General features: G+C 52.2%; 1 protein-coding gene across 1 annotated transcript in view; it reads left to right on the top strand.

Annotated features, from left to right (window-relative positions):
• The window catches only part of LOC119954807 (translation initiation factor IF-2-like), a 34,248-nt gene extending 14,890 nt beyond the window's left edge, over positions 1-19,358 (top strand). Inside the window, exon 2 of the mRNA XM_038780348.1 lies at positions 18,471-19,358. Within this exon, the coding sequence (XP_038636276.1) occupies positions 18,471-19,358 (888 nt within the window). The remainder of the gene's footprint in view (positions 1-18,470) is intronic.
• The last annotated feature ends 2,185 nt before the right edge of the window (positions 19,359-21,543 follow it).

Genomic DNA, 21,543 nt, shown 5'->3' with positions numbered 1-21,543 from the left:
ATCCAAGATCCCGGTTGAGGCCGCACTCATGCGTGCGGAACTCGGCTATAAGTTTCTGCTCGGCGATTCTGCGTTGTCGCGCGTCCTGAAGACCGCCTTGGAGAACGCTTACCCGGAGATCATAGGCTGAATGCCCTTGACTGCTGAAGTGTTCCCCGACTGGAAGGGAACATTCCTGCCTGGTGATTGTCGCACAATGCCCGTTCATTCGTTGTCGCAGTGTCTGCATGGTCTTGCCAATGTACCACGCTTCGGGACATCCTTTCCTGCAGCGTATGAGGTAGACAACGTTGGCCAAGTCGCACGAGTATGTGCTGCGTACCTGGTGGGTGGTGTTCCCACGTGTAATGGTGGTATCCAAGTCGATGATCTGGCATGTCTTGCAGAGATTGCCCTGGCAGGGTTGTGTGGTGTCGTGGTCGCTGTTCTGAAGGCTGGGTAATTTGCTGCAAACAATGGTTTGTTTGAGGTTGCGCGGTTGTTTGAAGGCCAGTAGTGGGGGTGTGGGGATAACCTTGGCAAGATGTTCATCTTCATTGATGATGTGTTGAAGGCTGGAAGAAGATGTCGTAGTTTCTCCGCCCCAGGAAAGTACTGGACGACGAAGGGTACTCTGTCGGTGGTGTCCCATGTTTGTTTTCTGAGGAGGTCGGTGCGGTTTTTTGCTGTGGCGCATTGGAACTGTCGATCGATGAGTCGAGCGCCATATCCCGTTCGTACGAGGGCATCTTTCAGCATCTGTAGGTATCTGTTACGCTCCTCCTCATCTGAGCAGATCCTGTGTATACCGAGGGCTTGTCCATAGGGGATGGCTTCTTTAATGTGTTTCGGGTGGAAGGTGGAGAAGTGGAGCATGGTGTCATTGTGTCGTCGTTTCAGTGATTCTTCGCCTTCGGTCCAAAGGATAAAATGTCATCGATGTATCTGGTGTATAACGTCGGTTGAAGGTCCTGTGCGGTGAGGAGGTCTTGTTCAAACTTGTGCATGATGTTGGCATATTGAGGTGCGAATTTGGTCCCCATGGCTGTTCCGTGCAGATGTTGGGACCAGCATTAAACAGGAAATTAGAGACGTGCGATAAAGGAACATCTGTAATTATGGGTGATTTTAATCTGCATATCGATTGGGTGATTCAATTAAAAAATAATTAATTTGTGGGATGTGGGCGTCGCTGGTTAGGCCCAGCATTTATTGCCCATCCCGAGTTGCCCTTCAGAAAGTGGTGGGTGAGCTGCCTTCTTGAACCTCTGCAGTCCCCGAGGTGTAGGTACACCCACTGTGCTGTTAGGGAGGGAGTTCCAGGATGTTGCCCCAGCGACAGTGAAGGAACGGCCGATATATTTCCCAGTCAGGGTGGTCAGTGACTTGGAGGGGAACCTCCAGGTGGTGGGGTTCCTGGGTATCTGCTGCTCTTGTCCTTCTAGATGGTCATGGGTTTGGAAGATGCTGTCTAAGGGACCTTGGTGAGTTACTGCAGTGCATCTTGTAGACGGGACACACGGCTGCCGCTGTTCAGTGGGGGAGGGTTTGAATGTTTGTGCTAGGGGGAGCAATCAAGTGGGCTGCTTTGTCCTGGATGGTGTGGAGCTTCTCGAGTGTTGTTGGGAGCCGCACCCATCCAGGCAAGTGGAGAGGGTCCCATCACACTCCTGACTTGTGTCCTTGTAGATGGTGGACAGGCTTTGGGGGGAGTCAGGAGGTGAGTTACTCTCCGCCTCAAGCCTGGATATTGTCCAGGTTTTGCTGCATTTGGACATGGACGGCTTCAGTGTCTGAGGAGTTGTGAATGGGGCTGAACATTGTGCAGTCAGCAGCGAACATCCCCACTTATGACCTTATGATGGAGGGAGGCATTGATGAAGCAGCTGAAGATGGCTGGGTTGAGGACACTACCCTGAGGAACTCCTGCTGTGATGTCCTGGAGCTGAGATGATTGATCTCCAACCACCACAACCATCTCCCTTTGTGCCGGGAATGACTCCAACCAGCGGAGAGTTTTCCCCCCGATTCCCATTGACCAGTTTAGCGAGGAATCCTTGATGCCACACTCGGTCAAATGCTGCTTTGATATCAAAGGGCAGCCGCTCTCACCTCCCCTCTGGCATTCAGCTCTTTGTCCATGTTTGAACCAAGGCTGTAATGAGGTCAGGAGCTGAGTGACCCTGGCGGAACCCAAACTGAGCGACAGTGAGGTTATTGCTGAGTAAGTGCCACTTGATGGCCCTGTCAATGACCCCTTCCATCACTTTGCTGATGATGGAGAGCAGACTGATAGGGCGGTAATTGGCCGGGTTGGATTTGTCCTGTTTCTTGTGTCGAGTGTGGTGATCGGCCTGTGGGCAATACCATAGATGGATGGTGTGCGACCTCCAACCAGCAGATGGCGGTGCAGACACACCATGTGGTCTCAGGACCGTGGTCATGTGACCGGGGACTCCCACATAAGTGGAGACACATCCGGCCATTGGCAGATGGTTGCAGGAGATGGTAGTGAGACATACAGGTGATCAGTCGGTGCTGGGGGTAGTTCCAGAGGAGGATAAGGAGACTCCACGACAAGGAGACTCTGTAACAGATCACAGGAGACTCAATAAAGATCCTGGTTTGGACAAGTCAAGGTGGATTCCTTTGCAAGGAATAGAAGACCAAACACAACACACAGGACACACCTGGGCCACTTTCCGCATTGCCGGGTAGATGCCAGTGTTGTCGCTGTACTGGAACAGCTTGGCTCGGGGCGCGGCAAGTTCTGGAGCACAAGTCTTCATTACTATTGCCGGGATATTGTCAGGGTGAATAGCCTTTGCCGTATCCAGTGCCTTCAGCCGCTTCTTGATGTCACGTGGCGTGAATCGTATTGGCTGGAGGCTGACACGTGGAGGCGGTGATGGAATGTTCTTTGATTATGCTGATGTTGAATCTTGACGTGGCAGTGTTAACAAAAAACATGAGTTTTACAACAAAACTATTTCTTACCAACAGTACTCTGAATGGCTACTATAATGTCTAAGATTAACGCGGATTGAAATAATGGTCTCGCACTAATTTACACGAAGATAGGACAGAGTTACTCTGATATGCAACTGCAATCAACTCCTCACTTACACCTTCTGTGGAACACAGGGTGCGTCCTGGGCAGCACGGTAGCACAGTGGTTAGCTCTGTGACTTCACAGCGCCAGGGACCCAGGTTCGATTCCCGGCTTGGGTCACTGCCTGTGCGGAGTCTGCACGTTCTCCCCGTGTGTGCGTGGGTTTCCTCCGGGTGCTCCGGTTTCCTCCCACAGTCCAAAGACGTGCAGGTTAGGTGGATTGGCCGTGATAAATTGCCCCTCAGTGACCATAAAAAGGTTAGGAGGGGTTATTGGGTTACGAGGATAGGGTGGAAGTGAGGGCTTAATGGGTCGGTGCAGACTCGATGGGCCAAATGGCCTCCTTCTGCACCAGATGTTCAATGTGCCCGCATACTCACACCCCCTGGTGGTCGGATGCTGGAACTATAACAGTAAAACATAGAACTTATAATAGACATACAGATGATGATGATCTACGAACATTAGATACAGATGATTGTCTACCTATCATCACATCCTCCTTCCTTTCAAAATGATTTTGAATCATAATCATGTACATTCAAACTGTACAAATATACAGTGATTTTAGTCAGGTAAAACTGCCTGTTTATTGGTTCAATCGATCAGGCGATTGATGTTGATGAATTGAGTCTATCATGCTGTCTTCTAACCCTGGTGGAGCGTCGCAGTGCTTGAGATGAAGACGGGGTAGTCTGGTTATTGTACGATAAGCTAACTTCCCATTGGTTGCTTCAATGTTCAGCGTTCCTGCCGCCGAGTGCGTCGTCTCAGGCGTACGAGGAGGAGGAACCCCCATCCTCCAGTCTTGATTGAAGAGTAATCGGTTGATTCACCTCGAGCTTCAGCAACGCACTGCGATTGCGTCGCAATATTGAGCCTTGATCCGGGAGAACGACAAAGGAGTTGGGAATCTGCCTGTCTGATGACTTTGGCAGTCATGGACCATTCCTGGTAGCGTCTCAACCGTGCCGGTATCGTCTGGTACCAAACGGTCCAACATTGAGCTGGAGCGGTTGTAGTTTGCGCGTTTGTTCTTTGCGTTATGGGCTTATCACGTAGTTTTTCCAGGAATGCTGGGAAGTGTTGTCCGTAGCTGAGCAGTTGAGCCGGAGCTGACCCACCACTCAGTGGTGTGGGACAGTACGCCAACAGCGCAGGATACGGCTCTCTGTGTGAAGCAATGGCCTTCTTGAGCGGAGCCTTAGTGATGTGGACCCCTTTTTCTGCTGACTCGTTGGATTGAGGACAGTGCGGACTGGAGGTGATGTGATTGAAATCCTACTTCCTGGTGAGATCTTGCCACTGCCAACTGTCAAAGCAGGGGCCGTTGTCGCTCATGACAATGTGCGGTCTTCCATGACGCGCAAAAAAACTTCTTTTGCGCCTCGGATCAATCTGGCAATCCTGGAAACTCGCCAGTTTCATTTCCTCCGGGTAGCTCGAGGAGGAATCAATTGGCGGCATGTATTCAGTGTCAACCAGGTAAAAGAAATCAACCCAACCCTCATCCATGGTTTCTTGAATAGCTCACTTTCAATCATGGGTTGCTTGCGTTGATGGTTCTGATAGCTTTGGCATGTTTCGTAGTGTTCCACTGTTTGTTCAATATCCCGATTGATCCTGGGCCAATTAACCGATTCTCTGGCCCGCCTCTTGCACTTCTCGATCCCCAAGTGCCCTTTGTGAACCTGCACGAGGATCACGTGCCGTAGTGATTGTGAAATAACTATTCTGGGTTTTTTCTGAGCACAGAGCCACTGATGTAGCTCAGTCCGTGGCCTGACATTCCTGAACTTGGAGCCTGAGTCTGTAGGCCGCCCTAGGTAGGCCGGCCCTGTCTCAATAAGCTGGACTACCTTCTGCAAGGTTTCATCTTTCTCTGTCTCAGCCTTTATCAATTTGGACTTGTTGTCCGATACAGGCAGTACCACGTGTTGAAGGCTCTGGAGCAGAGAAACTACGACATCTTCTTTGCAGCCTTCAACACGTCATTGATGAAGATGAACATCTTGCCAAGGTCATCCCCACAACTTGCCTTCGAATAACCGCGCAACCTCAAACCATTGTTTGCAGCAAATTACCCAGCCTTCAGAACAGCGACCACGACACCACACAACCCTGCCAGGGCAATCTCTGCAAGACGTGCCAGATCATCGACTTGGATACCACCATTACACGTGGAAACACCACCCACCAGGTACGCGGTACTTGTGCGACTCGGCCAACGTTGTCTACCTCATACGCTGCAGGAAAGGATGTCCCGAAGCGTGGTACATTGGCGAGACCATGCAGACACTGCGACAACGAATGAATGGACATCGTGCGACAATCGCCAGGCAGGAATGTTCCCTTCCAGTTGGGGAACACTTCAGCAGTCAAGGGCATTCAGCCTCTGATCTCCGGGTAAGCGTTCTCCAAGGCGGCCTTCAGGACACGCGACAACGCAGAATCGCCGAGCAGAAACTTATAGCTAAGTTCCGCACACATGAGTGCGGCCTCAACCGGGATCTTGGATTCATGTCGCATTACATCCACCCCCCACCATCTGGCCTGGACTTGCAAAATCCTACCAACTGTCCTGGCTTGAGACAATTCACACCTCTTTATCTGAAGTTACCCCCTAACTCTGGAGCTGTAAAGATTTACCTGCAAATGCTCGCATTCCAAGCATTGTCTGGCATCTCTGACTTTGTCTATATAAATGTTTCTGGAATCTACCTCTCCATTCACCTGAGGAAGGAGCAGTGCTCCGAAAGCTAGTGATTCGAAACACACCTGTTGGACTTTAACCTGGTTATTGTCAGACTTATTACATAGTGTCTCTGGAAAGGGCATCCAAAAGCGCTATGGATTTGCCCGGCAAATACACGAGCTCAAAGTCGTACCTCTGTAGCTGCATGATTAGCCTCTGGATTCGATATCAGCACGGTAGCACAGCGGTTAGCACAGTTGTTTCACAGCTCCAGGGTCCCAGGTTCGATTCCCGGCGTGGGTCACAGTCTGCACGTTCTCCCCATGTCAGCGTGGGTTTCCTTCCGGGTGCTCCGGTTTCCTCCCACAGTCCAAAGATGTGCGGGTTAGGCGGATTGGCCGTGATAAATTGCCCCTTAGTGTCCAAAAAAAGGTTAGGTGGGGTTACGGGGATAGGGTGGAGGTATGGGCTTAGGTAGGGTGCTCTTTCCGAGGGCCGGTGTAGATTCGATGGGCCGAATGGCCTCCTTCTGCGCTGTAAATTCTGTGATTCTATCTGGCACAAGTTTTTGCCGAATGCAGGGCATTTTCTCGGACCGTGCCCCTCCGGCACAAAATGTCCATTTTTAAAAATGGCCGCCCCTCGGACTGCGAGACAGCAAAATCGGCGTCGGTCGCGCCCCCGTTTCCCCCGCCACTTTCCCAGGTCTGGATCTCAGCCACCTGCTTTTGTGCAAGCCTTGCAGATTCTAATGGCGTCGGCTCGTTTTAACTCGCTTTCCCTCAGCAATCGCCCCCTTCATTTTATCACATCGTCAACCGTATTAGATTTGCTCTTTAATCACTCAATCATGGAGTTCTGGAAAATTGCAGGACTGCGCTTTGGGGCGAAGATCCGTGACAGAACAGACAAATATTTCTCCCGCTGGGGACCGGTTCGTGTCATTAGCAGCGCTATTTTTCCCCCATCCGAACCTTCTTGGAGACCAAGAGCCTGCAGGTAAAAAGTGACTGCGGCTTAAAGCCAGTCAGTTCGTATCGACATTACCAGTCGTGGGCAGTTGGCTGGGAGTCTTCAATGCTTCCATCTCGCTTCAACGATCCTGGTAGCATTTCGTTTTACAGCAGGTTTTGTCCGAGTCTGCGATTGTGTCTTCTTGCCGTACCTAACTTCCCCTAACTCTTCACTGTTCGACACCCACTCCCTGGTACCATGTAATGTTCTCCGATTCTGCTGATCATGGATCTTGACGTGGCAGTGTTAACAAAGAACATTAGACTTAATAACAAAACTATTTATTACTAACGCTACTCTAACGATGACTAAAATGGTGAAGATTAACACAGTTGGAAATAATGGTCTAACACTAACTTACACTAAGATAGTACAGAGTTACTCTAATATGCCACTGCTATCAATTCCTCACGAACACCTTGTTCTGGAATACATGGTGCGTCCGGGTTACGTCCCTGCATACTAACGCTGCCTGGTGGTCGGATGCTGGAACTATAACAGTAAAAAAAAAATAACATAATACACATACAGATGATGATGATCTACTCATATTATATACAGTAATAGCAGTAGGAGCCAGGCTCATGGCACCATGGCTGGCTCTGCTGCACAGAAGGGCGGGAAAAACACTGGCAGGGCTATAGTCATAGGGGATTCAATCGTAAGGGGAGTAGACGGGCATTTCTGTGGTCAAAAACGAGACTCCCGAATGGTATATTGCCTCCCGGATGATGGGTCAGGGATGTCTCCGATCGGCTGCAGCACATACTGAAGGGGGAGGGTGAACAGCCAGTTGTCGTGGTGCATATAGGCACCAACGATATAGGTAAAAAAACGGGATGAGGTCCTACAACTACAATCAGAATTTAGGGAGTTAGGAGATAAGTTAAAAAGTAGGACCTCAAAGGTAGTAATCTCAGGATTGCTACCAGTGCCACGAGACAGTCAGAGTAGAAATTCAAGAATAGTCAGAATGAATACGTGGCTTGAGAGATGGTGCAGGAGGGAGGGGGGTTCAGATTTTTTGGGGACATTGGAACCGGTTCTGGGGGTGGTGGGACCATTACAAATCGGATGGTCTACACTTGGGCAGGACTGGAACCAATGTCCTAGGGGGTGCTTTTTCTAACACTGTTGGGGAGGTTTTAAACTAATGTGGCAGGGGGATGGGAACCAGATTAGGAAGTTAGAGGTCAGTAAAGAGGCAGCAACTAAAGCCAGTAAGGTACGAGATAATAAACTTCATGTGACTAAGGGGAAGAGTCAACAAGGAAGAGATGATGAACGCAAAGGGACAGGTGGTCTGAGGTGCATTTGTTTTAATGCGAGAAGTGTAGCAGGTAAGGCAGATGAACTTAGGGCTTGGATTAGTACCTGGGAGTATGATGTTATCGGTATTACTGAGACTTGGTTGAGGGATGGGCAGGACTGGCAACTGAATATCCCAGGGTATAGATGCTTCAGGAGGGACAGAGAGGGAGGTAAAAGGGGTGGAGGAGTTGCATTACTGGTCAGAGATGATATAACAGCTGTGGTTAAGGAGGGCACGATGGAGGATTCGAGCACTGAGGCAATATGGATAGAGCTAAGAAATAGGAAGGGTGCAGTAACATTGTTGGGACTTTATTACAGGCCTCCCAAAAGCGAGCGTGAAGTAGAGGTACAAATATGTAGACAGATTATAGAAAAATGTAGGAGCAACAGGGTGGTCGTGATGGGAGATTTTAACTTCCCCAACATTGAATGGGACTCATGTAGTGTTGGAGGCGTAGATGGAGCAGAATTTGTAAGGAGCATCCAGGAGAGTTTTTTTTAGAGCAGTATGTAAATAGTCCAACTCGGGAAGGGGCCAGACTGGACCTGGTATTGGGGAATGATCCCAGCCAGGTGGTTGAAGTTTCAGTCGGTGATTACTTTGGGAATAGCGATCACAATTCCGTAAGTTTTAGAATACTCATGGACAAGGACAGGAGGGGTCCGAAAGGAAGAGTACTAAATTGGGGAAAGGCAGAGTATAACAAAATTCGGCAGGAGCTAGGGAATGTGGATTGGGAGCAGCTGTTTAAGGGTAAATCCACATTTGAAATGTGGGAGTCTTTTAAGGAAAGGTTGATTAGAGTGCAGGACAGACAGGTCCCTGTGAAAATGAGAGATAGGAATGGCAAGATTAGAGAACCATGGATGACGGGTGAAATTGTGAGACTAGCGAAGATGAAAAAGGAAGCATACATAAGATCGAGGCAACTCAAAACTGATGAAGCTTTGGAGGAATATCGGGAAAGTAGGATAAATCTCAAACGCGCAATAAAGAGGGCTAAAAGGGGTCATGAAATATCTTTGACTAACAGGGTTAAGGAAAATCCCAAAGCCTTTTATTCGTATATAAGGAGCAAGAGGGTAACTAGAGAAAGGATTGGCCGACTCAAAGACAAATTGGGAATTTATGCGTGGAGTCAGAGGAAATAGGTGAGATTCTTAATGAGTACTTTGCATCGGTATTCACCAAGGAGAGGATCATGACGAATGTTGAGGCTAGGGATGGATGTTTAAATACTCTAAGTCAAGTCGGCATAAGGAAGGGGGATGTTTTGGGTATTCTAAAAGGCATTAAGGTGGACAAGTCCCCAGGACCGTATGGGATCTATCCCAGGTTACTGAGGGAAGCAAGGGTCGAAATAGCTGGGGCCCTAACAGCTATCTATGCAGCATTCTTGAGCACGGGTGAGGTCCCGGAGGACTGGAGAATTGTTAATGTTGTCCCTTTGTTTAAGAAGGGTAGCAGGGATAATCCAGGGAATTATAGACCTGCGAGCTTGACGTCAGTGGTAGGCAAACTGTTGGAGAAGATACTGAGGGATAGGATCTATTCACATTTGGAAGAAAAGAGACTTATCAGTGATAGGCAGCATGGTTTTAGAACATAGAACAAAGAACAGTACAGCACAGAACAGGCCCTTCGGCCCTCAATGTTGTGCCGAGCCATGATCACCTTACTCAAACCCACGTATCCACCCTATACCCGTAACCCAACAACCCCCCCCCTTTACCTTACTTTTATTAGGACACTACGGGCAATTTAGCATGGCCAATCCACCTAACCCGCACATCTTTGGTCTGGGAAGGTCATGTCTTACAAACCTAATAGAATTCTTTAAGGAAGTGACAAAGTTAATTGATGAGGGAAGGGCTGTAGATGTCATATACATGGACTTCAGTAAGGAGTTTGATAAGGTTTCCCATGGCAGGTTGATGGCAAAAATGAAGTCGTATGGGGTTCAGGGTGTACTAGCTAGATGGATAACAGGAGACAGAGAGTAGTGGTGGAAGGGAGCGTCTCAAAATGGAGAAGGGTGACTAGTGGTGTTCCACAGGGATCCGTGCTCGGACCACTGTTGTTTGTGATATACATAAATGATCTGGACGAAGGGAGAAGTGGTCTGATTAGCAAGTTTGCAGATGATACTAAGACTGGTGGAGTTGCATATCGAGAGGGGAACTGTCAGAGAATACAGCAAAATATAGGTAGATTGGAGAGTTGTGCAGAGAAATGGCAGATGGAGTTCAATCCAGGCAAATGCGAGGTGATGCATTTTGGAAGATCCAATTCAAGAATGGACTATACGGTCAATAGAAGAGTCCTGGGGAAAATTGATGTACAGAGAGATTTGGGAGTTCAGGTCCATTGTACCCTGAAGGTGGCAACGCAGGTCGATAGAGTGGCCAAGAAGGCATACAGCATGCTTGCATTCATCGGACGGGGTATTGAGTACAAGAGTCGGCAGGTCATGTTACAGTTGTATAGGACTTTGGTTAGGCCACATTTGGAATACTGCGTGCTGTTCTGGTCGCCACATTACCAGAAGGCTGTGGATGCCTTGGAGAGGGTGCAGAGGAGGTTCACCAGGATGTTGCCTGGTATGGAGGGTGCTAGCTATGAAGAAAGGTTGAGTAGATCAGGATTGTTTTCGTTGGAAAGACGGAGGTTGAGGGGGGGGACCTGATTGAGGTCTACAAAATTATGAGAGGTATGGACAGGGTGGATAGCAACAAGCTTTTCCCAAGAGTGGGGGTGTCAGTTACAAGGGGGTCACGATTTCAAGGTGAGAGGGGGAAGGTTTCAGGGAGATGTGCGTGGAAAGTTTTTTACGCAGAGAGTGGTGGGTGCCTGGAACGCTTTGCCAGCGGAGGTGGTAGAGGCGGGCACGATAGCATCATTTAAGATGCACCCAGACAGATATATGAACGGGCGGGGAACAGAGGGAAGTAGATCCTTTGAAAATCGGCGACAGGTTTAGATAAAGGATCTGGATCGGCGCAGGCTGGGAGGGCCGAAGGGCCTGTTCCTGTGCTGTAATTTTCTTTGTTCTTTTGTTCTTTATCATTGCAGTGGCATAGTGGAATTGTCACAGGACTCGTGAAATCAGAGACCCAGAGTAATGCTCTGGCGACCCAGGTTCAAACCCCCCCCCCCCCCCCCCGCCCCGCCCCCACTGCAGGTGGTGATATTTCAATTCAATAAAAATCTGATATTGAAATGATGACTATGAATCCATTGTCGTAAAAACCCACCTCACTAATGTCCTTTAGCGAAGGAAATCTGCTGCCCTTGCCCGGTCTGGCCCACACGGGGCAATGTGGGGTTGCAGATTGCGGTGGAACACAATTCTGCTGCTGCTGATGGCCCACAGCGCCTCCTGGCTGCCCAGTCTGGAGTTGCTAGTTCAAAGTCTATTCCATCTCCGTTTCCCTGTCACCCCACCTAACCCGGATCTCTTTGGACACTGAGGGACAACGATTCATTGCCGATCCGCCTGACCTGTGGACTGTGGGAGGAAACCGGAGCACCCGGAGGGAACCCACGCAGACACGGGGGGGGGGGGGGGAAAGTGGAAACTCCACACAGACAGTGACCCAAGATCGGAATTGACCCCGGGTCCCAGGCACTGTGAGGCAGCAGTGCTAACCACTGTGCCGACGTGCCGCCTAGCGTGACTACTGAGCCACTCTTGGTGATGGACATTGAAGTCCCCCACCCAGAGTATATTCTGTGTCCTTGCCACCCTCAGTGCTTCCTCCAAGTGGCGTTCAACCTGGAGGGGGACTGATTCATCAGCTGATGGTGGGCGGCACGTGCCAATCAGCAGGAGGTTCCCTGGCCCATGTTTCACCTGAAGCCAGGAGACTTCAGAGTCCATGTTGAGGACTCCCAGGGCAACTTCTTCCCGGCTGTATCCCGCTGTGCCTCCGCCTCTGCTGGGTCTGTCCTGCCCCGTGAGACAGGACATACCCGGGGATGGTGTCTGGGACATTGTCTGTAAGGTATGATTCTGAGAGTATGACTATGTCAGGCTGTTGCTTGGCTAGTCTGTGAGACAGCTCTCCCAACTTTGGCACAAGCCCCCAAGAGTAGATTGCACAGTGGTTAGCACTGTTGCTTCACAGCGGCAGTGGCCCGGGTTCAATTCCGGCCTTGGGTCACTGCCCGTGAGGACAGTTCTCATCGTGTCTGCGTGGGTTCCCTCCGGGTGCTCCGGTTTCCTCCCACCGTCCACAGATGTGCTAAATTGCCCCTTAGTGTCCAAATGGGGTTACGGGGATAGGGTGGAGGTGTGGGGCTTAGGTAGGGTGCTCTTTCCAAGGGCCGGTGCAGACACATTGGGCTGAATGGCCCCCTTCTGCATTGTAGATACTATGATAACTATGTTGGTAAAGAGGACTTTGCGGGGTCGACAGTTGTCTTTTCTGGTGCCTGTGAGAGGGGAATGTGCAACGGGACCTGGGTGTCCTCGTACTCCAGTCGCTGAAGGTAAGCGTGCAGGTACAGCAGGCGGTCAAGGAGGCCAATGGTCTGTTGGCCTTCATAGCGAGAGGATTCGGAGTACAGGAGCAGGGATGTGTTGCTGAAAATATACAGGGCCTTGGTGAGGTCACACCTGGAGTACTGTGCGCAGTTTGGGTCTCCTTATCTGAGGAAGGATGTTCTTGCTCTCGAGGGAGAGCAGCGAAGGTTTACCAGACTGATTCCTGGGATGGCGGGGCTGACGTATGAGGAGGGATTGAATCGGTTAGGATTGTATTTGCTGGAGTTCAGAAGAATGAGGGGGGATCTCACAGAAACTATAAAACTCTAACAGGACTGGACAGGGTAGATGCAGGAAGGATGTTCCCGATGGTGGGGGGTGTCCAGAACCAGGGGTCACAGTCTGAGGATACGGGGTAGACCATTTAGGACAGAGATGAGGAGAAATGTCTTCACCCAGAGAGAGGTCGGCCTGTGGAATTCGGTACCACAGGAAGTAGTTGAGGCCAAAACATTGAATGTTTCCAAGAAGCAGTTGGATATCGCACTTAGGGTGAAGAGGGTCAATGGATATGGGGTAATGTGGGATTAGGCTGTGGAGTTGGACGATCAGCCATGATCCATAATGAATGGCGGAGCAGCCTCGAAGGGCCGAATGGCCTCCTTCTGCTCCCATTTTCTATGTTTCTGTATTACCGTACCAAGCTGAAACACAACGGGGTGAAGTCTCCGTTCCGCCGACAGTGTACCACCGCCCGGAGGTATCCCAGCGGTCAGCGGTGTGGGGTGGCTGCAATGGGAACTCCCATTGGCCAAGGCGGCGGGGGGGGGGGGGGGGGGGGGGGGGGGATTGGAGAATCCTGCTGCCAGTGGTGGCATACCGCCGAGGAACACTCGGCTGGGGAGGCAGAGAATTCACCCCAATGGATGACCCCACAGGGAATCCGCTTCCTATAAACAAGAGCCCAAACTTTTACGACGCTTTAATTACACCCCCGGCTCCCAAAAAGCCGAGCTGTCTTACCAACCAGTAATTTGAAGAGAAAAAAAAACGTGGCTTCAGCAGTCAAACACGCGAGCCCTGGCTTTTAACCCTTGCTGCACCAAAAACCTATATTACAGTCTGTGATCACAGCGCATACCAATGGCGGCCAGAAGGAGCGCCTCTGGTCGCCCATGTCATGTACCGAACTCTGGAGAGACTGTTGACTTTAGGATCAGTGTGAGCAGTTAGGGGGAAAGCGTGTTACTGATGGAGGAAGATGTAGACGGGATGGTCAAATGGGCAGAAAAGTGGCGGATGGAATTTGACCCTGAAAAGTGTGAGGTGATCCACTTTGGAAGGAGGAATGTGACCAGGAAGTATTCAATGAATGGCCTGACAGCGGGAAGCTCCGAGGAACATGGGGACATTGGCCTGTTTGTCTATAGATCTCTGAATACAGAAGGGCAGGTTAATAGGGGGTGGAAAAGGAACATGGGACACTTGTCTTTATCAATCGGGGCATAGATTACAAAAGCAGGGAGGTCATGTTGGAGTTGGAGAACTTTGGTGAGGCCACAGCAGGAACTGTGTGTAATTCCGGTCACCACATTATAGGAAGGATGTGATTGTACTGGAGGGGGTGCAGAGGGGATTCACCAGGATGGTGCCTGGGATGGAACGTTTCAGTTGTGAAGAGAGGTTGGATAGGCTTGGGCTGTTTTCACTGGAGCAGAGAAGGCTGAGGGGCGACCTGATCGAGGTGGACAGGATAATGGAATCATAGAATTTACAGTGCAGAAGGAGGCCATTCGGCCCATCGAGTCTGCACCGGCTCTTGGAAAGAGCACCCTACCCAAGGTCAACACCTCCACCCCTATCCCCATAACCCAATAACCCCACCCAACACTGAGGGAAATTTTGGACACTAAGGACAATTGATCATGGCCAATCCACCTAACCAGCGCATCTTTGGACTGCGGGAGGAAACCGGAGCACCCGGAGGAAACCCACGCACAGGGAGACGGTGCAGACTCCGCACAGTCACCCAAGCCGGGAATCGAACCTGGGATCCTGGAGCTGTGAAGCAATTGTGCTAACCACTGTGCTACCGTGCTGCCCAATTTTATGAGGGGCATGGACAGGGTGGATGGGGAGCAGCTGTTCCCCCTCAGTTGAAGGGTCGGTACGAGGGGGACACAAGTTCAAGGTGAGGGGCGGGAGGTTTAGGAGGGATTTGAGGAACGATTATTCACCCAGAGGGTGGTGAGGGTCTGGAACGCACGGCCTGGGAGGGTGGGTAGAGGCGAGTTGCCTCACATCCTTTAAAAAAGTACCTGGATGAGCACTCGGCACGTCTTAACACTCGAGGCTCTGGGCCGGGTCTGGCCAATGGGGTTAGGAAGGCAGGTCAGGTGTTTCACGTGTGCTGGTCCAGACTCGACGGGCTGAATGGCCTCTTCTGCACTGTATTAGTCCGTGATTCTGTGACTCTGTGATTCTATAATGTAACTCCACGATTTAAAAAGGGTGAGGGGTAGAGGGAAAACAGGGAATTGTAGACGAGTCAGCTGACGTCGGTAGTGGGGAAATCCATTATCAAAGACTTTATAGCTGAGCACTTGGGAAACAGTGGCAGGGTAGGACGTGGATTTATGAAGGGGAATTCCTGCTTGACAAATCTACCGGAATTCTTCGAGGATGTAACTAGTAGAGTAGATGAGGGGGAGCCAGTCGATGTGATATATTCGGACTTTCAGAAGGATTTTGACAAAGTCCCAGAAAAGAGATTATTGTGCAAAATTAAAGCGCATGGGATTGGGGGCAGTGTATTGAGATGGATAGGAAACTGGTTGGCAGACAGCAAACACAGAGGAGTAATTAACGCGTCTTGTTCCAATTGACAGGCAGTGACTAGTGAGGTACCACAGGGATCGGTGCTGGGACCCCAGCTAGTCACAATATATATATTCATGATTTAGATGAGGGAACTAAATGTCATATCTCCAAATTTGCAGATGACACCATGTTGGGAGGGAGGGTGAGCTGTGAGGAGGATGCAGAGATCCTTCCGTGTGATTTGGACAAGTTGAGTGAGTGGGCGAATGAATGGCAGATGCAGTATAATCTGGATAAATGCGAGATTCTCCACTTTGGTCGCAAAAATGAGAAGGTAGACTATTATCTGAAAGGCCATAAATTAGGAGAGGGGAATGTGCAAAGAGACATGGGTGTCCTCGTACACCAGTCGCTGAAGGTAAGCAGGCAGGGGCAGCAGGCGGTCAAGAAGGCCAATGGTATGTTGGCCATCATAGCGAGAGGATTCGGAGTACAGGAGCAGGGATGTGTTGCTGCAAATATACAGGGCCTTGGTGAGGCCACAGCTGGAGTATTGTGCGCAGTTTTGGTCTCCTTATCTGAGGAAGGATGTTCTTGCTCTTGAGGGAGAGCAGGGAAGGTTTACCAGACTGATTCCTGGGATGGCGGGGCTGACGTAGGAGGAGAGATTGAATCGGATAGGGATTGTATTCGCTGGAGTTCCGAAGAATAGGGTGGGTCGATGTCATAGAAACCGATAAAACTCTAACAGGACTGGACAGGGTAGGTGCAGGAAGGATGTTCCCGATCTGGTGCTGTTGGCATCTCCAGTAACGGGTCCATCCCGGTATTCTCTGGGGCCTCCGTCGTGCTCCACCTAGAGGAATAGCTGACAGCGGGTTTGACTTGTAGTTTCGGGAAACGGGAAACGGGCGCTGCAGTGGGAGAGAGGGGGGGGGGGTACGGAAGGTGTCCAACGTGGTTTTCTGACAGTTGTACCGCTCTCCGGGGGGGGGGGCGCTGAATGCCCACTGGGAACTTAGTGCCAGGGCGGTATGGGTGATGTGTTCCCCCCCCCCCCCACCCACTAGGTACCCTCCGGCCTAAGCCGACCCATCAACACGGTGGCCGCGCTCTGTGGCAGACAGTGCCACCTCGTTGGCCCTCGATTACCGATCCCGACCCTGGCGAATCCAACACCATTTATTATTGGAATCGCTGGTGTTCCGCATGGCACCCGTGTTCGCACATTAACGGGGACTAAATCATTCTGGGCGCGGCGCAAATTCTGCGGCGGTAAAGGTTCAACGATTCACCGTCTGTTCTGGTGGTGATACCTCGCCTGTAGTCAGTGTCTGTTCTGGTGGTGATACCTCGCCTGTAGTCAGTGTCTGTTCTGGTGGTGATACCTCGCCTGTAGTCAGTGTACCTTCTGGTGGTGATACCTCGCCTGTAGTCAGTGTCTGTTCTGGTGGTGATATCGCGCCTGTAGCCAGTGTCTGTTCTGGTGGTGATATCTCGCCTGTAGCCAGTGTCTGTTCTGGTGGTGATACCTCGCCTGTAGTCAGTGTCTGTTCTGGTGGTGATATCGCGCCTGTAGTCAGTGTCTGTTCTGGTGGTGATATCTCGCCTGTAGCCAGTGTCTGTTCTGGTGGTGATATCTCGCCTGTAGTCAGTGTCTCTTCTGGTGGCGATATCTCGCCTGTAGTCAGTGTCTGTTCTGGTGGTGATATCTCGCCTGTAGTCAGTGTCTCTTCTGGTGGCGATATCTCGCCTGTAGTCAGTGTCTCTTCTGGTGGTGATACCTCGCCTGTAGTCAGTGTCTGTTCTGGTGGTGATACCTCGCCTGTAGTCAGTGTCTGTTCTGGTGGTAATACCTCGCCTGTAGTCAGTGTCTCTTCTGGTGGTGATATCTCGCCTGTAGTCAGTGTCTGTTCTGGTGGTGATATCTCGCCTGTAGTCAGTGTCTGTTCTGGTGGTGATATCTCGCCTGTTGTCAGTGTCTGTTCTGGTGGTGATACCTCGCCTGTAGTCAGTGTCTGTTCTGGTGGTGATATCTCGCCTGTAGTCAGTGTCTGTTCTGGTGGTGATATCTCGCCTGTAGTCAGTGTCTGTTCTGGTGGTGATATCTCGCCTGTAGTCAGTGTCTGTTCTGGTGGTGATATCTCGCCTGTAGTCAGTGTCTGTTCTGGTGGTGATATCTCGCCTGTAGTCAGTGTCTGTTCTGGTGGTGATATCTCGCCTGTAGTCAGTGTCTGCTCTGGCGGTGATATCTCGCCTGTAGTCAGTAAATGATGACGTGCTGACCCTCATACAATCAGATCTCGGAGCAGAAAGCCCCACTGGGCCCATTGGCTGTTCTTCATCATTCAATGAGTTTATGACTGATCTGATGTGACGATCCTCTCTCCCACTTTCCCACCTCACCCCCATCACCCTCGATCCCCGCACTGATTATAAATCTCTCTCTCAGCCTTGAACATACTTAACGCCCCGGCCCCTACAGCTCTCTGCGGTGAAGAATTCCACAGATTCACTGCCCTCTGAGGGAAGGAATTCCTCCTCATCTGTGTGTGAAATGGGTGGCCTCCTGACTCTGACATTCTACCCTCTGGTCCCAGACTCTCCCTATTTTCCTTCTCCTCGTCGGCCCTGACACAGCATTCACGACAGTGCCGTGCTGTCCCCCCTGTAGGGCTTGATCCTATGGGGACTGTTGACACCGTCGTTTATGACGGCGTCAACACCTAGCCTCAGGATCAGAGAATCCCGCCCCTTATCTTTGACTGTCCAGTCCCTACATCTGAACATTCATCACTTTGCCCTTAGCCCGAATTGAAAACTTTATTTTGTTTTGGGCTTACCGTAATCCCTTTCCAAATGGAGCTGCACTGTGATCACTACTGCCGAGATGCTCCCCCAACCTCATTCATCTCCCCACCACCTGCCCGGCATGGTGCGTTCCAGTTAATTAGTCCCCGAAACGCAGAACAAAGTGATGGACAAATATCTTGTGAGAGTTGTAATGTCTACGAGCCAGAATACTTAACCCCCTCTCTGTCTTTTGCAGGATTCAAGTCATCGTCCTAAACATGACGATGGTGCGACGCCCACCGCCCAGCCCCCTCACGATCCCCTGAGGACCAATTCGCTCATCGAAAGTTACTATTACATTCGGAAGCAGATCACGATCAGCGAGGAGACGAAGGATGTCAGGACGGAACAAGAATCGACCATCGAGCCCGACGCCCTGGCCGCCCCTGAAGTCGAGCGGGTGCCGGAGTTGGATGCGTCGCCGGAGTCCCTGAGCGGCGAAGATGCAGCCGGACAGGTGGAACCTGACAGGGGGATGCCGGATACCCCTTCCACCATGGCCAAGGGGGGGTCCATCCCTTCCTCGCTGCCCTCCCCACCTCATGGGCCCACTGCCACCATGTTGGACGCGGAGAAGCAGGCGGTGGCAGCCACGGGGCGAGGAGCACAACCAGCCGCCCCACATCTACCAAAACCTACCCAGTACAGCCCCGAGACCATGTCCCGACCCCGGCCCAGCCCGCCACAGAGGAACACGCCACGCAGGCCGGGTGGATCCCCGGCCCTGAACCGCAGGGCACCGGCCGTGCGCATGCCGGCGACCGAAGACCTCAAGGATCGCCGCCCCTTCCGGACCGAGACAGGACAAGAAGCTGCGGGAAGATCCCACTCGGGAGGATCCGCTTTCCTTGGACTGGCCAGCGGCCGGGCGGACGGAGGGGCTCCCGAAATCCTCGCCTGGCTGGCGGAACGGCCGGGACTGAGCGAGGTGCCCCCGCCGCGGGCCGCCGAGCCCACGCCGGCCCGGCCGAGGCGGCTGACCATCGGCGCTCTGCGGACCTGCCCGCCCGCCACTCCCCAGCCCTCGCCGACGCGCGACCGCGTCCGCGCGCCGACGAACCATCCAAGGCTGGCTGATCCCTGAGCTAGCCCCCGGCCCCGGGAGAATCAGGCGCGGCCCTCGGGCGGACCCTGGACGCGGCGGAGGACCAGAGCGCGGCCTGGGAGCAGATCCTGACCATCTACAGCCAGGACGAGACGGAATCCACTCCGCCGGTGCCTCCCCCGCCGGCTGAGGACGAGATGGCTGGGGCCCTGGGGCAGGTTAAGCGATTGTGTCCCGCCCAGACGGCGCTCCCTACGATCAGCTGCCAGTTCGGTGGAGGGGGAATTCCCCTGGAAACCAGGCCCCGGCGGGGGTGGGAGGAAGGATTCTTTGGGGGCGAGCTGAGCGCCCCGGCCCTCGTCCGATGAGAAGTCGGCCTGGGCGAGATCCTGACCATCTACACCCGGGAGGAGAAGTCTGCGGGTCAGGTGCCCGTCGAGTCCTCGACGGATGAACACTCCGTGTGGGGGCGGGTGCTGACCGGTTGGACAACTGGGACGAGACCCCCCCGTTCGGCGCCCCCCGATTCATCCTCCGCGGAGGAGAAGAGCGCGTGGCGCGATGGCTTACTGCTCGACGGCTGGGGGGGGCTCGGCATTATTTGGGGGGCTCTTGCCCCTCCCCCCGAGAAGGAGGAGAAGGAGTGGGGGGAAGTGGCGTCGGAGGGCGGGCTGAGGCCTGGCGGGGGGACCCCCGGCCTGAGGCCACAGGAGCAGGAGTACGGTCCCGGCCCCCTTGGGACGCGCATCTTCTGTACGGACCCCGCTCGGCCCCGGATGATTGGGACGTCAGGGTCCGGCGCCGGGAAGAAGAGAACCCCGCTTGGGAAATCCGTGACGCGGACGACTGGCGGCTGAGGGCCTCGCCTCTCCCGGTGGCCGCCCACCTGCGAAGGAGAAGCCGGGTGAGGAAGAGACCCGGGCAAGAGGCACAACAGCTCAGCATGGATCGCCACCCCGAAACTGCCCCTCGATGAGCTCACTGCCTCGGACAAGACCCTGTCAATGGAGTCCTTCTGCCCTCCGATCAGGCCCTGACGATAGAGGGGGTGACGCCTCCGACGCTGACCTGGCGGCCATGCTGGTGGGACCTTCGGCCGGGCCGTCCAGCCCGCGGGTGCTCTCACACCCTCAGATGAGTGCCCTCACAATCGAGGCGCTGTCCACTCAGACCAGGCCCTCCAGTGGGCGCAGTTCAGCCCCTCCAAACGGCCCTGCTGGCTCCCCGGGACCTGTGCTCTGCCCAAACTCATTCTGATGACGGGGAGGAGCCTTGGCGCACCAACTCGAACCGACGGCCGGGTCTCAAAGTCGGCACCCACGCTGACAGAGGATCAAATACCAGCCAAACATCAGATGGAGATGGCATTCAAAATCCCAGCAGAACGACACTGACCACAGGCGAGAGATCACCAATATAACATACACTGACTACAGGCGAGAGATCACCAATAAACAGACACTGACTACGCAGAGATCACCAATAGACAGCACGGACTACAGGCAGAAGATCACCATAGACAACACTGACTACAGCGAGAGTCACCAATAGACAAAAACTGACTACAGCGAGAGATCACCAATAGAACAGACACTGACTACAGGCGAGAAGATCACCCATAGAACAGACACTGACTACAGGCGAGAGATCACCAAGAGGAACAGACCTGGCTACAGCAAGATATCACCATAGAACAGACACTGACTACAGGTCAGATATCCCACCAGAACATACACTGACAACAGGTCAGATATCACCAAATAACAGACACGGACTACAGACCGATATCAACCAGAGAACAGACACTTACTACAGGGCGAGATATCACCACCAGAACAGACACTGACTACAGGCTAGATATCACCACCAGAACAGACACGGACAACAGGCGATAGTCACCATAGAACAGACACTGACCTACAGGTCAGATATCACCACCAGAAACAGACACCTGACTACAGCGAGAGATCACCAATAGAACAGACACTGACGACAGGTGAGAGATCACCACCAGAACGACACTGACCTACAGGCGAGGAGATCCACAATAGAACAGACACTGAATACAGGCGAGAGATCACCAATAGAACAGACACTGACTACAGGCGAGAGATCACCAATAGAACAGACACTGACTACAGGCGAGAGATCACCAATAGAACAGACACTGACTACAGGCGAGAGATCACCAATAGAACAGACACTGACTACAGTGCTAGATATC

Source organism: Scyliorhinus canicula, chromosome 20, assembly GCF_902713615.1.
Source record: "Scyliorhinus canicula chromosome 20, sScyCan1.1, whole genome shotgun sequence".
Lineage (NCBI taxonomy): Eukaryota > Metazoa > Chordata > Chondrichthyes > Carcharhiniformes > Scyliorhinidae > Scyliorhinus > Scyliorhinus canicula.
The sequence above is the reverse complement of the archived record's forward strand: the minus strand, read 5'-3'. Positions and strand labels throughout refer to the sequence as shown.